General features: G+C 35.6%; 2 protein-coding genes across 2 annotated transcripts; one reads left to right on the top strand and one right to left on the bottom strand.

Moving 5' to 3' along the window:
- Positions 1-2799: 2799 nt before the first annotated feature.
- Positions 2800-5888, bottom strand: mdh1b (malate dehydrogenase 1B, NAD (soluble)). Its single transcript, XM_058784410.1, has 9 exons — positions 5842-5888; positions 5565-5677; positions 5308-5442; positions 4975-5117; positions 4373-4887; positions 3882-4023; positions 3473-3648; positions 3213-3352; positions 2800-3055 (listed from the first exon to the last, which is right to left on the bottom strand). The coding sequence occupies exons 1-9, from the start codon at positions 5861-5863 to the stop codon at positions 3035-3037; spliced, it is 1407 nt and encodes a 468-aa protein (XP_058640393.1). The 5' UTR covers positions 5864-5888; the 3' UTR covers positions 2800-3034.
- Positions 5889-6037: 149 nt separating this feature from the next.
- fastkd2 (FAST kinase domains 2) lies at positions 6038-15519 on the top strand. The gene is made up of 13 exons (XM_058755837.1): positions 6038-6184; positions 6796-6877; positions 6980-7633; positions 8729-8832; positions 8914-9022; positions 10012-10135; positions 10244-10383; positions 12737-12909; positions 13048-13211; positions 13291-13515; positions 14620-14704; positions 14843-14957; positions 15178-15519. The coding sequence occupies exons 3-13, from the start codon at positions 7034-7036 to the stop codon at positions 15304-15306; spliced, it is 1968 nt and encodes a 655-aa protein (XP_058611820.1). The 5' UTR covers positions 6038-6184; positions 6796-6877; positions 6980-7033; the 3' UTR covers positions 15307-15519.
- Positions 15520-15837: the final 318 nt, after the last annotated feature.

The raw sequence follows: 15837 nt of genomic DNA, 5'->3' as shown, positions 1-15837 counted from the left end.
CTTAGAAACAGCACAGAAATGCGCTGGCATCGAAAACAAGATAGACTGTAAAATAGGTTCCAAGAACTTTTTAGCTTTTTCTCCTTATTTTGAATTATGCATTGTATTATGTTGTACTTTAGAATTAATGGAAATATCTGTGAACTAAAAATTAGAAAAGGTACAAAAGCTGTCACTGGAGCAGTACCTTTTCATAAGGTACTCATTTGTACAACCCGAATTCCGGAAATGTTAGGACGTTTTTTAAATTTGAATAAAATGAAAACTAAAATACTTTCAAATCACATGAGCCAATATTTTATTCACAATAGAACAAATGTTTAACAGAGAAATTTTACAATTTTATCCACTAAATGAGCTCATTTCAAATTTGATGCCTGCTATGGGTCTCAAAAAAGTTGGCACGGGGGCAACAAATGGCTGAAAAAGCAAGAACTTTTGAAAAGATTCAGCTGGGAGAACATCTAGCAACTAATTAAGTTAATTGACATCAGGTCTGTAACATGATTAGCTATAAAAAGGATGTCTTAGAGAGGCAGAGTCTCTCAGAAATAAAGATGGGCTGAGGCTCTTCAATCTGTGAAAGAGTGCGTAAAAAGATTGTGTAATACTTTAAAAACAACGTTCCTCAATGTCAAATTGCAACGGCTTTGCGAATCTCATCATCTACAGTGCATAACATCAAAACTTTCAGAGAAACTGGAGAAATCCTGCGCATAAGGGACAAGGCTGAAGACCTTTGTTGGATGCCGTGGTCTTCGGGCCCTCAGACGACACTGCATCACTCATCGGCATGATTCTGTCATTGACATTACTAAATAGGCCCAGGAATACTTCCAGAAACCACTGTCCGTAAACACAATCTGCCGTGCCATCTGCAGATGCCAACTAAAGCTCTATCATGCAAAAAGTAAGCCATATGTGAACATGGTCCAGAAGCGCCGTCGTGTCCTGTGGGCCAAGGCTCATTTAAAATGGACTGTTTCAAAGTGGAAAAGTGTTCTATGGTCAGACGAGACCAAATCTGACATTCTTGTTGGAAATCACGGACGCCGTGTCCTCCAGGCTAAAGAGGAGGGAGACCTTCCAGCGTGTCATCAGCATTCAGTTCAAAAGCCAGCATCTCTGATGGTATGGGGGTGCATAAGTGCATGTTTTGGAAGGCACTATGAATGCTGAAAGGTAAAGGTTTTAGAGCAACATATGCTCCACTCTGGAAGACATCTATTTCAGGGAAGTGTGTATTTCAGCAGGACAATGCAAAACCACATACTGCAGCTATTACAATGGCATGGCTTCATAGTAGAAGAGTCTGGGTGCTGAATTGGCCTGCCTGCAGTCCAGATCTTTCACCTATAGAGAACATTTGGTGCATCATTAAACGAAAAATACGTCAAAGATGACCACAAACTCTTCAGCAGCAGGAAACCTATATCAGGCATGAATGGCACCAAATTCCAACACCAAAGCTCCAGAAACTCATAACCTCGATGCCCAGACGTCTTCAAACTGTTTTGAAAAGAAGAGGAGATGCTACACCATGGTAAACATGCCCCCGTCCCAACTATTTTGAGACCTGTAGCAGGCATCAAATTTGAAATGAGCCCATTTTGTGCATAAAATTGTGAAGACTTCTTCTCAGTTTAAACATTTGTTATCTATGTTTTATTGTGAATAAAATATCATGTGATTTGAAATTCCTTTAGTTTTCATTTTATTCAAATTTTAAAAACTTCCCAACATTTCCGGAATTCGAGTTGTACCTTATTTACCCCTAAAGAGTGCATATACGAACTTTAAAGGTACATATTAGTACCTTAAAGGGATAGTTCACCCAAAAATGAAAATGTGATGTTTATCTGCTTACCCCCAGGGCATCCAACATGTAGATGTATCTTTGTTTCTTCAGTAGAACACAAACAAAGGTTTTTTTATTCAAACCGTTGCAGTCTGTCAGTCCTATAATACAAGTCAATGGGCACAGAATCTTTGAGGGAGAAAAAAACATGCACAGGCAAATCCAAATTAAACCCTGCGGCTCTTGAAGATAAATTGATGTCCTAAGACAAGAAACGATCGGTTTGTGCGAGAAACTGAACAGTATTTTTATAATTTTTTACCTCTAATACACCACTATGTCCAACTGCCCTGATCGCGTGCACGGCGATTTGTATGTGCTCTGGCGTAGTTTACGCAAGCAAAAAATTCCACCTTGTCTGATGATACATCAAAATCGTCTTCCATTGTGATGACCTGTACTTGTAAATATCTTTAGATCTTCACAGTGGCAGGGAACACTTCCACAATCTCTGTGCACGGTGTTAAACAATGAGTGACGTATACGCGCGACATATCGTAAAAAATGATAAAAAATACTGTTCAGTTTCTCACACAAACCGATTGTTTCGTGACGAATGTATCGTCACGAGCCGCAGGGTTTATTTTTTGAATTTGTCTGTGCATGTTTGTTTTACTCTCAAAGATTGTGTGCCCATTGACTTGCATTATACGACTGACAGACTGCAACGGTTTGAGTTAAAAATATTCGTTTGTGTTCTACTGGAAAAACAAAGTCACCTACATCTTGGATGTCCTGGGGGTAAGCAGATAAACATCAAATTTTCATTTTTGCGTGAACTATCCCTTTAATGGTACATACTGTATACCTTTTGAAAAGGTATACTGCCCCAGTGACAGCTTTTGTACCTTATTTTCTGAGAATGTATGTTTACATTTCTGCATTTAGCAGATGATTTTAACAAAAATGACTTAGAAAAGATGAACAAAATATATGTTTCAAGAATTGTGTTTACCATCCAATATTCCCACATTCTGCAAATGTCTTGAATTGAAGCCTAACAGTCTTTTATGAATTGAGCTGAACAGTTTTATATGCCAAGGTCATCACACTTGTCATTTGAAGCATTCAGATGCTAACTAACCCAGATACAGCTTTAAAAAGTGTTCTGATTAAAATAATGTGTCATGTTACTGAAGGAGTGAGTCATTGAAGTCCATCATGCATCTTCAGTATTCAAGCAGCAGTGTCTCTCTCCTAAAGCAAATAAATGCATTAAACAACTTTGATTAACCATTGCAATCTTATCAAAGCCACTGTTGTGTTTTCTGATTTGTTTTTAAAAACTTGTTTTAAAATTCTGACAAAACAATGTTACATTGTCATTTAACAATTTTTCACTTTATGTACTTACCATTTTAAGTTCATCAGCACAAGCGTTAAGTTTTTGCCTCAACTCATCTGTCACAGTAACATCTGAGCACACTGACCAGCAGCCGTCCCTGAAGCTCACAGGCATAGAAAACACCAAACCTGCTGGAATCCCAAACTGCCCTGCAGATTTACAAAGGCCAGTCACGCTCATTCACGTCGTGTAAATTAACTATAAAATATACTTTATACAATATACAGCCATATTTGTTTCATGTTTGAGAATGATTCAGATAGCCTTGCCTGTACTAATTACACCCAATGAGAAGACGTCCTCTGGAGATGCATCATTATTCCAGGCCTTTAAAATGGTCATTATTCCATTTGTTGTAGATATTGCTGTGGCTTTGTTGGTCTTTGATGAAATTGTGGTACGATGTTTATGCACTACACTCATAAAATCTGTCTGCAGCCATTTCCTTATTAAAAACACAAACAACAACAATAATTACATGAGTAGCAAATAAAACATGTATTCAGACTTTTTATGATATGTTTGGAACATGCATGTGTGATGTAATTGAAGATACCAATTTAATTTAACCATGTTATGTCCATATAATGATTCATAAACAGAATTGCATGAAAGAGCCATATGGCTCATGAAAGAGCCATATGGTTTATATGATTCATGCACCACAATGATATTTACCAATCATAAATCATTTCCATGACTTGCTGAGAAAAACCATCTGGTCCCCAAATTGCGCCATCATATCTGAAAACCTTCGCCCTCTGTAGGTCAATATGGAAACTGCCACTGATATTTCCCCATACAATGACATTAGTGATGTCTATGAATATAATACAAAGGGGAAATTTGAGCATGAACAACAAAATATAAATATAATACAAATAATAAAAAACACAACAATTTTGATTAAATTGATAATTTATTCATATTATATATATATATATATATATATATATATACACACACACACATATATATATATATAATCTTTTTGTGCATGTAAAAATTTATCTTCAGAATATTTGAAAATAATTGAAAATAATTGAAAATAATTATATCAAATCACATAAAAATATTTCAAACTGAACTGAATTTCAAATGTATAATTTTATTGCAACTGAATATTAAAACTAATATTTACACTGACACTAAAAAAACTACTATTTTACCTGCTGTTTTCACTGACAACTTCTGCGCAAGCTGAGTTTTCGCCTCGTATTCTAGTTGTGTTGTCATCGCCACAAAGTTGTGTGGGTCAACAGAGGGTGCGTTCTCAATTAACAGTGAGCACTTCAGATTAACAAAGGAGTCTCCTGCTACTATCACTCTTACGTCTTTCTGTGCATTCGCCTCGATGAGTTGCCCATAGCAACGAAGACGTTCTGCTACCCGGCTCACCGTGTGGTCCTTGTCATCCTGCACATCATTACTTTCACACATAGGCTGCAGGTCATCCAGAAAAATGATGAAGTGGGCTTCCTGAAATGCCTTTGTCTGGTCTGAATGGACAGTGACTTCATGTAGCCGATGTAGGGCAAGGTCTTCGGTTTCCATCTTGAGTCCTTGTAGCATTTCCTCAGAGCCGTCAGCATCCATGAGGTGAAGGCTGAAGGTGGGGAGACCTGGAAACAGCCCTGGGGAGAACAACTGAGGAATGAGGCTGTAGCAGATGGGGTTCAGAGCACTGAAAGAGAGTTTTGTCAGGTTAAATGTCATGCATTGTCGCAATAAGAAAACATTGAGACAAAAGGTTCTGATAAAACACGTCCACCTGCTGATCCAGATGTGCAGAGGTCTGAGAGATGTTTGTCGGTGGATTTCCTCCTCTATGCACAGCTCTTTAGTTTGTCGATTCTCTGCTGAAATGTTTAGCATCAGATCAGAGTTCATATCTGAAGTGATGCCATAGTAACCCTGCAGGAGAGTAATAATCTTCACATGCAATATCTCAATTAAATCCCACGTTGCAAAGCAATTGAAAAAAGCCCTAATTTAGTCTACATTTTCTACAGAAGGATGCTTTTTATGTAGGTAAACTCTTAAATTTTCTTGATTACTTTTTAGACAAATACATTCCTGTTTTATTTTAGTATCCTATGCAAACCTGAGCATGTTCAAGGAAATCACTGAAGCCTCCGAGCAGCAGGCCTTTGCCTCCACGATCAATCAGCTCTCTCCACACTATAGGAGAGCTTGAATGCTCCCAGCCATTTGATGCACAGGCGTCCTCCAACCATTTCTGCACAGAAACAATGCTTCAGTATGAATAAAATACATACATGAACTAATCATAAAACAAACATAAAGCCTTGTGAACTGTGTGCAAATGATTAAAGAGCTTCATGAACTTTTCAGCTTTACCTCCCAGTCACTGGGGTGCACACAGATCTTGTGAATGTGAAAATCAGGCAGGTTTCTTTGCAGCACATCAGCCAGAAACTCAGCCTTCGCATAATAAGGACAATCAGCCTTTCCTGACAAACGTAGATAATGTTATAACATTAAAAATGATGTCGACTGTGACATGATATTCCACACACATCTAAATACTGTAGGGGTTTTGCTAGAAAAACAAAAAACAAAAAAAACACAACAACTGCTAAAATGCAGCTTATAATTTCCAAACGGACAGACAGACCTGCAAGAACAAATTTCGCCATGTTTTTCCGTTCACAAGCGCGTCCGCAGTTGCTAGGTAACAGTGTGTTCCGCATAAAGAGCTCCTCAGAGGAAACATTTCCGATTTCGCTTTCGTTTTTGAATCTGTATTTTTATAAATTGTCCAAAAATAAAATTTTACATATTACGTAAATTAAACAAGTTATACAGGTGTTTATTTAACTATTTGTATGCCATTTAAAAATAAAAAATAAATAACTGGAAACCACGCGATACTACAAGCGGAACAGTAATCTTGTGCGCTTGTGTCATGGCTGCGCTCGCAGTGAGAGCGTTACGCACGTGAAGACAGCAAATGAAGGGTAAGATTCTTACATTGTGATCATTGTGAAGTTTACGAGATCCTTAAAATGTATCACTGTACCATAATTAACCGCAAACATGTAAACACTGCACGGGTTATTCAGCTATGGTGGCGCGTTTCTTCAAGGTTTCTGTACAAGGACATGCAGACAATATAAGCACAAAGCTGATGCTCTCTTCATGAGTAAATTATTATATGTCTTTAGCCAGTTTAGTTTGAGTTCAATAAATGCGTAAATGTGTTTGTTTATTATGGTTAAAAAAGTATTGTGGCTAAGCACCCTTACGAAACAATAATATACTGAAACATGATGAAGATAACAAATAAGGCATATCCCACATAAAAATAGTGTATAGTATGCTCAAATAAATTATACACGCACAGAACCATAATTTATATCATGAACATTTATATTTTATGAAGTGTATTACTGCATATAAAATGACATACATTAGGATGTAAATATGCGTTCACATATGTTACATATTTTTAATTATATGAAAAGCTGCAATTAATTATACTATATAAGGAAATGTATTTTCTTTGCAGTAGGGCACACAGATAAGTGCATACAAATATGTATTTAATTCTGGGTTTTTCCGATTCTAGTAAAATATCAAGATCTTGCATCCAACCTGTGACCCTGTCGGATGCATTAGCAGAAAATGAGAGCACATAAAACAAATGAACGGTAACTACTTCATTTTTTATTTTTTATTGTGATTTTATAGTACTAACACAAACTGTAGTAAGTACAGAGGTTTCTATTTTACTTTTTCATTTGTTGCAACAGGTTAAACTTTGTCTGAAGCTTTGGAGAATCACCTTGTGCCCTTTTGATGATAACATGAACATGTATAAATCAGGTTTGAACATGCTCAGATGTGCTCTGAGATCCACGCCGCTGTGGAAATGTGACTCTCTTCTAAGAACACAGACGTCTTTGTGTTATAAAAGCAGAAGCTTTGCTGTGTCATCTCAGCTGGGGAGAAAAAGCACACGAGGACAGACATTAAAACAAGTCCGGTATTACTATCAGAGTGAAGAAGACGTTCTTAATGTTAAGATTAAACGGGCTGCTGCCTCTCCAGAGACCAATGAACTCTCAGATAAAGCAGAAAGGACTCCTTTCTACGCACATTTGCAGAACTGTTCGTGCCCCACGGATGTGCTGGACACGTTGAAGCGGTTCCCAGAGTCGCAGCAGCACATCAGCAGCATCTTCTCGCGCATGTGGGAGAGCTTAAAGAAGATGACGGACGAGCAGCGGCGCTGCGAGCTGCAGCTGATGTTTGAGCACCCGGTGTTTGAGGAGGTCTGTGAACGCGCCGTGACTGACGCCTGGCACATGAGGAACGACGATCTGGCCTACAGTCTGCTGGCCATCGTCAACATGGGAGTTGCACAAAACACACGTGTTGTGCAGACGCTGCTGCGTGTCACACAGGTGAGCGAAGTCCTGAGAATCTGATCACGCTGGAGGTTTTGTCTTTGCTGAAAATATCAATCTTCACATATTCATTAATTCACACATGGATGCTGTAATAGTTAAAAAATATTTGATTGATGAAAAGTTTGGAATAATTCAGATTTTTTTCATTTTATAATCTGATTTGCTGCTCTGTTATTATCAGTTATTATGGAAACAGTTTTTGCCAATTAATTTTAGTTTAAACTGTGTTTTTGTCAGGATCTTTGATGAATAGAAAGTTCAAAAGAACTGGAAATAGAAATCTTTTGTAAAATAATAAACACAGATAAATTTGATGAGATTTTTTTTTTCCGTTTTTTAAAAAAATCTTATTTACCCCAAAGGTTTGAATGATAATGTTTCCACAAAAATATGCAGCACAACACTTTTCAATGTTGATAATAATAAGAAATGTTAAAATATGTGTGTGTGTATTGGCATTAAAGTGAAATTACCGAACCTACACATAGAAGTCTGATAAAAATGCTCATTTTAGAAGAAAATTTCAAACGACACTTAGAGGCATCTGAACTCTTCATATACTTATTTTACATATTATAAAAAAACATTTATATACTTTAATATTTTAAATCATAGTTTTCACAATTCTGTGTCTGTTTAGAATATTCTTAAAGGGATAGTTCACCCAAAAAGGAAGATTCTGTCATTAATTACTCGCGTAAAATTACGGTTGAACCACTGATGTCACATGGATTATTTTATCGATCTCCTTTCTACGTTTCTGAGCCTTGATCATGTTAGGACCCTTGCTGTCTATGGAGGGTCAGAGAGCTCTCGGAATTCATCAAAAATATCTTAATTTGTGTTCTGGAGGCGAACGAAGGTCTTACGGGTTTCGAACGACATGAGGGTGAGTAATTAATGACAGGATTTTCATTTTTGGCTGAACTATCCCTTTAAGAGTATCCATTTTCAAGTAATTCTTTCTTCTAATAGAAGAGCTAATATTGCTACTTTTATGCAACGTATCTTATTTCTGTTGTATTTAAGTTCATGTGTTTATGAAGTATTTACTGAACTGACCTTGTTTTTTCTGTTTGCCCCATCCAGGAGCGGCTGAATCAGTTTGATATAAGGTCTCTTTCGGTGTTGGCTTCCTGTATTCGGGAGATGGAGAACAGTAGCAACATTCAGGCCCTGAGAGAGGCTTTCAGGTTTGAAAATGATTACAGCCCAAATATGAAATTATACATCTGTGTATATGTTTTCATCAACTTGTGTTCTGATTTTGGAAGGTTGTTGCTGAAGGATCGTGTTCCTGAGATCCAGAATGTGTTTGTTCTGCAGAGCATGATGCGCACGGTGGGAAAAAGCTCTCCGATACCTCTGAAGAAAGAGCTGGCGGTAAGATTACAATTGATTTATTATGTACATCACCTCAAATGTATCGAATGTACAATTTGATGGATTCTCAGTTAATTTTCTTCATTTAAAGCTCATAAAAACATGCCCAGGTCAAATTTACTCAAATCAAAAGGATAAAAACAAGAAATTATATTTTGTATCATTTTTTAGCATCATTACTTATTTTCCTTAACAACTGTATATATTCTTGTTATAATATTTTATTAATAATTTTACATTTTAATTAACTTTATACATTTATTTATTTTTATATAATTTTATATTCTTAGTATTGTAATTCACATTATATTTTACTCCTAAATTTTTTATTAGCATGATGTCTAAATATTTATTTATTTATTAATGCAAAGTAAAATTGCTTATATTTTGAACTGAAAAAAAAAACATGACATATGTGACCCTGGACCACAAAACCAGTCTTAAGTGTCAATTTTTCGAAATTGAGATTTATACTACATCTGAAAGCTGAATAAATAAGCTTTCCATTGATGTATGGTTATGATCGGACAATATTTGGCTGAGATACAACTATTTGAAAATCTGGAATCTGAGGGTGCAAAAAAATCTAAATATTGAGAAAATCGCCTTTAAAGTTGTCCAAATGAAGTCCTTAGCAATGCATATTACTAATCAGAAATGAAGTTTTGATATATTTACGGTAAGAAATTTACAAAATATCTTCATGGAACATGATCTTTACTTAATATCCTAATGATTTTTGGCATAAAAGAAAAATCAATGATTTTGACCCATACAATGTATTTTTGGCTATTGCTACAAACATACCCCAGCGACTTAAGACTGGTTTTGTGGTCCAGGGTCACATATGTCACCCTTGTATACAGTTATCAAAGGAGAAATGATGATGCTGAGTTTGTAACACCCTTCAAGGCTTTATTGCCATTTGTAAAATAAATCCACATATACAGATGTCAGAATGAAGTAGTGTCTTATCTATTCTCACTCAGACCAAAGCTCTGTCATTGGCAGATGAGTTCAGTCCACCCAACACCCAGTACATGTTCTCCAGCCTGGCTGCCATGGGCCTGAACTTCAAACCTCTGCTGGATGTCTGCAGCAAGAAGATAGCTGGTGAGAATGAGCGTGATCGTCTCAGATGTTCCCAGAACTACAGTAAACAGTTAGAATGAGTGAATCAAGACCTATAACTGTCGCATTACTTCTCATTGCCTCCTGCAGAAAACGTGCATGATTTTCCCTTCAGTAGACTTCTTTCAGTACTGAAGTCCTGCCATGAGCTTCACTACAGGAACTACCACCTTTTCAGCTCCATCTCAGAGTACATGGCCAACACATTTGATATGTGGTCCAACAGACAGGTGTGATATCTACTGATCTAAGCCTTCAGTTAAACTGATCCATGTGAAAATGTACTGTACGTTTAAGGAGGAATGCACAGTATTTTGTGTGGTAGTGAGTAGGGCTGCAACTAACGATTATTTTAATAATCGATTAATCTGTCGATTATTTTTTCGATTAATCGATGAATCGGATTTAAACAAAAAAATTCATTTCCAACCCTTTATTCAAAAACAGAACTAAAATCTTTAGAAAGTGCACAAACATGTTGCTCCTTGAACATCCCTGAGCTGTTATAATAATAATAAAATAAAATAAAAATGGACTAACACAAAAAACATACACATGTATGCTTTACATCTTGGGGGGGGGGGGGTGCAAAAAATTAATTAATTTAACAACACTGCGTCGTTAGCGTTGGTATTGTATCAGACACTTGCACTTAACATTATATGAAAATCAAGCTCAAATGGACTTAATAATGTTTTTGACCAGAGAATGACGGAGATGGAGTGTTTTGTCTGTCGTTAGAACGGCTGTAACTGTTATGCAGTGCATAAGTGCATTAAGTGCATTATGCTTTCATCAACTTTTACAGGTTATATAACTTTGATTGTAGCTATATGGGCGCTTAGTTTTTTCTTGTTGTTTAATACACTTGGCCAAAATCTCAAATTAAGCGTTTATGCACATAATGCACAGGATATTTAAAACGTATATAGACAGCAAATAACTAATTCTTCTCCACTCTTCAAACACACAAAAACATTATCCTTTACTGACATAGTGTTTGAGTAAAGAAAACGCTGTACTATTCAAACACCAATTATTTATTCACCCTTGCATTGCGAAAAAGCAGAGATCTCATCTTCTCCAGGCTGTGCGCGCGCGTCAATCTGAACGGAGGCGGGGTGAAGGTGCGAGGTCTCGCTGAGAGCTCGATGATCCAATGGCGTTACAGTTTTACTGACAAGTTATTTTAATGCTTATAATTGGTTTACTATTTTTAAAACTCTCTGATTTAAAATAATAAAACGAATTATAAGCGACTCAAGTTTGGATAATTTTTCACAGCACCTGACTGGGCTAGGGTATGGCAACTGCATACTCTGCCATACGCAAACGCCGCCCCTGCTCCCACACCTTGGATGACTTGGGTCGCACGGATTTCTCTGCCTCCGCCATATCTTTCCTCTACCTCCGCTCGTTTTTTTTTTTTACTTTTTGTTTTTATTTATGAGGCGCCAAACTCTGCTAGCATCCGTCTTGAGAGAGACCGAGTGTGTTCACTCGCTCCGCGCTCAACTAAAGTTTTTTTTTTTTAAATAATCAAACGTCTCCGCGTCGCGCGACACAACGAATCGATTATGAAATTCGTTGCCAACGCTTTTAGTAATCGATTTTATCGATTTAATCGATTCGTTGTTGCAGCCCTAGTAGTGAGTCAAGCACCACTCACATTTTTATTAGAAGATGTATACATGCTGTATTAAACCTTATTTTTGCAATCTATACAATCAAATATTTTTTTATGCCTGGTTATAAAAGTACCAAACAATTGCCCATGTTTTTTTTTTTTTTTTGCACATTGACTTTTGTTTGAATAGAATATAGAAGATTTTTATCATCATTGTAAAAGAAACAACAAAAAACAATGCCTAATTTCATTTGAAATATATGATTTCTTTTAGTATATTTAGTAGCAATGGTTTTTTTTAAATAGATAAAGCAGCATGCATGTACACTACTTCAAAAGTTTGGCATCAGTATGATTGATTTTGATTATGAATTTAATACTTGTATTCAGCAGTATTTACAATGATACAAAAGATCCTGAAAAAAAACAACAACAGCTTTTAACGGTTTTCAACATTAATAATAAGAAATGCTTCTTGAGCAGCAAATCAGCATGTTAGAATGATTTCTGAAGGATCATGTGACACTAAAGACTGAAGTAATGATGCTGAAAATTCAGCTTTGAATCACAGAAATGCATCATATTTTTAAATATATTAAAATAGAAAACGGATTTAATTTTTTTTTTTTTTTAAATTAAATAAATGCAGTCTTGGTGAGCACAAGAGACTTCTTTTTCTAAAAACATAAAATAAATCTTACCAACCCCAAACCTTTGAACGTTATTATGCATATTATCTATCAAACATCATTTCAGTTATTGGCCATAACAAAAATTATGTGCCATCATTGGTCTGAATATATTGGTGCATTCCTGCCTTTAACATTACAGTGTCAGAGCAGAAAGGTGTGTTTATTATTAGTGGTCTGTGATGATTTACATAATCCGCTTTAGTGCAGGTAAACTGTGCAGGATTGTTTTTTGTTCTTTATTAATTTTTTCAAAATGTTTTCCAGGTGATTCTCTTTCTAGTAACATTTGAGAATCTCTTGTTCAGACCTGTGGTCCTGTTGGATGCATTTGCTGAGAGAATCATCCAGAAGTCCGACAGCCTGACCCTGAAAGACCTTCTTTCTGTTTTAAAAGTCTTTTCTTTCCTCAATCACGACCTGAAAGAGAAAAAAACACAGTGAGTTGTTATTTTGATTATTAATCACTTACACTCACCATTCAGAAGTTTGGGGTTGGTAAGATTTCTAAATGTTGGCACATCATTTTACAATTAAAATCCATATTCTGTCAGTTACACTTGCTGCTTTTCAATTAGGTTTCTGGCCAGTGTAACAATGGTCTTGGAGTCCTACCTTCCAAAGATGTCTCCCACAGACCTACTGAAAGCCATCCACTGTCTGGGATTGCTGGAGCACTTCCCCCAAACCCCACTGGAGAAACTGCTACAGAAGGACACATTGGACCAGCTCCTAGAGAAAGGTTAGTATCTCCAATTTTTCTCTTTCTTCAACCATAAACCATCACACTTCAGCTGTGATCAGTTCCTGTGTCCTCACAGGCAAACAATCGGTTAAGATTCAGAGGTGGCTGCTCACGTTGGATCTGTGTTTGCGACTGAATAAACCTCAGCTGCTGCCCTCCCTGAGCTCTATCCCAGACCTGCACATCTCAGTTCCTGCTCCAGCGGTCACAGCCAACCAGGAAGTGCTCAGTGCAGTCAGGAGCATTGTGGGAAATGATGCCGTTCAGGACAGTGTGCTGGAGCACAGCATTTATTTCATTGGTGAGATGAACCTCATGTTACTGTGGAGGTTTATGTTTATTAAAGGTTCAAGCTTAGTGTTATATTGCTATTAATTAATGAAACCACAGTAAGGAAGCTGGATTCAAATTAAGTAATATATTTTATATTAATTGAATAATATTAATCCCATTTTATTTATATAAAACCTTTCAAAAATTCAAACGAAATTTAAAATGCTTTGTAATAAATTGTGAGAAAAAGTTAAATTTACTCCAAAATGAAACGATTAAAAATGGCAAAATTTGGGATAGGTAAGATTTTTAAATGTTTTTGAAAGAAGTCTCTTAAGCTCACCAAGGCTGCATTTATTTGATCAAAAATACTGTAAAAACAGTAATATTGTGAAATATAATAACAATTTAAAATAACTTTTCTATTTGAAAATATTTTGCAATGCAATTTATTCCAGGATGACAGCAGCAGCCATTACTCCAGTCTTCATAATTTAAAAATATTTAATATGATATTTATCAAGCAATCAATCTTTATTTATATAGCACCTTTCAAACAAACCCAATGCAATTTAAAGTATTTTACAAGTGATGAAAAAAAAAAAACAATTCTAAGTCAAATTGACTCCAAACTTGAAAGGTTAAAAATGAGAACTTATATTTTGCATAATAAAAAAATAGTTTTAGCACCATTGAGATGTCAAATGCAATGCAGAATACTTTACAAGTGTAAACAAGTTCTAAATGTTTAAAAAAATAGAATAAAATAAAATAAGAATGATCAACAATGAAATATTGATAAAATAGAATAGAAATAAATTATACTGATGCTAAAATTATATAATAACTAACAAATCATAAAACAATTAGTGGGTTTTTAATGTACATTATATATTAATTACATACTATTAATATAATAAAATGATCACATAAAGTAATAAATTAATATACTTCATTTTGCATAATCAATCAAACCTGATGGATCAAATCAAATCCCTGCCTACATTTCCCACTGAATAATTTGTTTCACTTAGAAACGCGTCACATTGTGGCTGTTAAATATGTTGTGGCATTTCATGTTGGAGTAGACTGTGTGCATATTGTTTGAAATGTTGTCTTGTCTTTGCTTTAGACTGTGTGATTACACTCCCTCATCAAACAGAAGAAACCTGTGGCCTCAGTGCAGAGGATTCTGGGTCACCTCAATGTGCCCAAAGGTAAAACACAACACAAAACAGCTGTGATGTTTAAATGAAGAATCACATGCTGATCTCACATACCTAGAATTGTTGAATGAATGCTAGAAAGTAGTTTTGCAGACAAATTGTCCAGCTCTTCTTTGTCCTTTATTTCAGGATTGCGGTGGTCTGCGCCCCGCATACTTCATTTTGCTTTGGTACAACACATCCTCGAGCCAGCTTGGTTGTGAAACTTAGCCATCTTGAAAAACTTGGTTATAAACCTGTTATGGTAAGTTTCCCCCCCTTCAATTCCTCAGATATACACTAAATAATTCCACCAAAACCTGATACTTAGGCAGTATTTTTGGTATAGAAGTGACACTGTTATTTAGTCATGTATCATAGACATATGGTGTTATGAACAACTAGAAAGAGTTAACCAACCATTCAATCTCTGGTTTTCAATATTGCACTCTCATTAATATTCCTCATATATTTCATGTGTTTAGGTTCCTGTCCTTGAGCTCAACTCTAAAACTGAGGAAGAGAAGATTAAAATGCTACAAGAGCTCATTTTTCCAGCACAGGAATCCACTGCAACACAGGAAATACAGAACAACTGTCCAAAAACAGAGTGAAATTCACTGTTCCTAACAGAGCGATTCTGTGCTATTTCATTCCCCTCATGCATGGAGGACATTTTGATCTTACTCAGAGATGGATACATGATACATAGTATTTATTGATGTATAATATCAATATTGCACAGTTATGTATTCTTCCGAGAGATTGAAATCAATGAAAGAATAAATATCAAGTGAATTTTTTAATAATAAAAAGCTGGCTTTTGACTTTTTTTTCAGTGGTTTTATTTTGACTAATATTACATGTATATTAGTGCTGTCAAACACATCCAAAATAAAAGTTTTTGTTTACACAGAATGTGTGTGTGTACTGTATATTTATTATGTATATATAAATACACACCCACACACCCATGCATGTATTTATATATATATATATATATATACATATTTATATATAATATAAATTATTTGAATATAAATATACACATGTAAATATTTTCAAAATATATACTTTGTATATTTATGTATACATAATAAATATACACAGATATATTATGTAAATAAAAACTTTTATTTTGAATG

This window comes from Onychostoma macrolepis, chromosome 01, assembly GCF_012432095.1.
Source record: "Onychostoma macrolepis isolate SWU-2019 chromosome 01, ASM1243209v1, whole genome shotgun sequence".
Lineage (NCBI taxonomy): Eukaryota > Metazoa > Chordata > Actinopteri > Cypriniformes > Cyprinidae > Onychostoma > Onychostoma macrolepis.
This window is presented reverse-complemented; position numbering and strand designations above follow the sequence as displayed.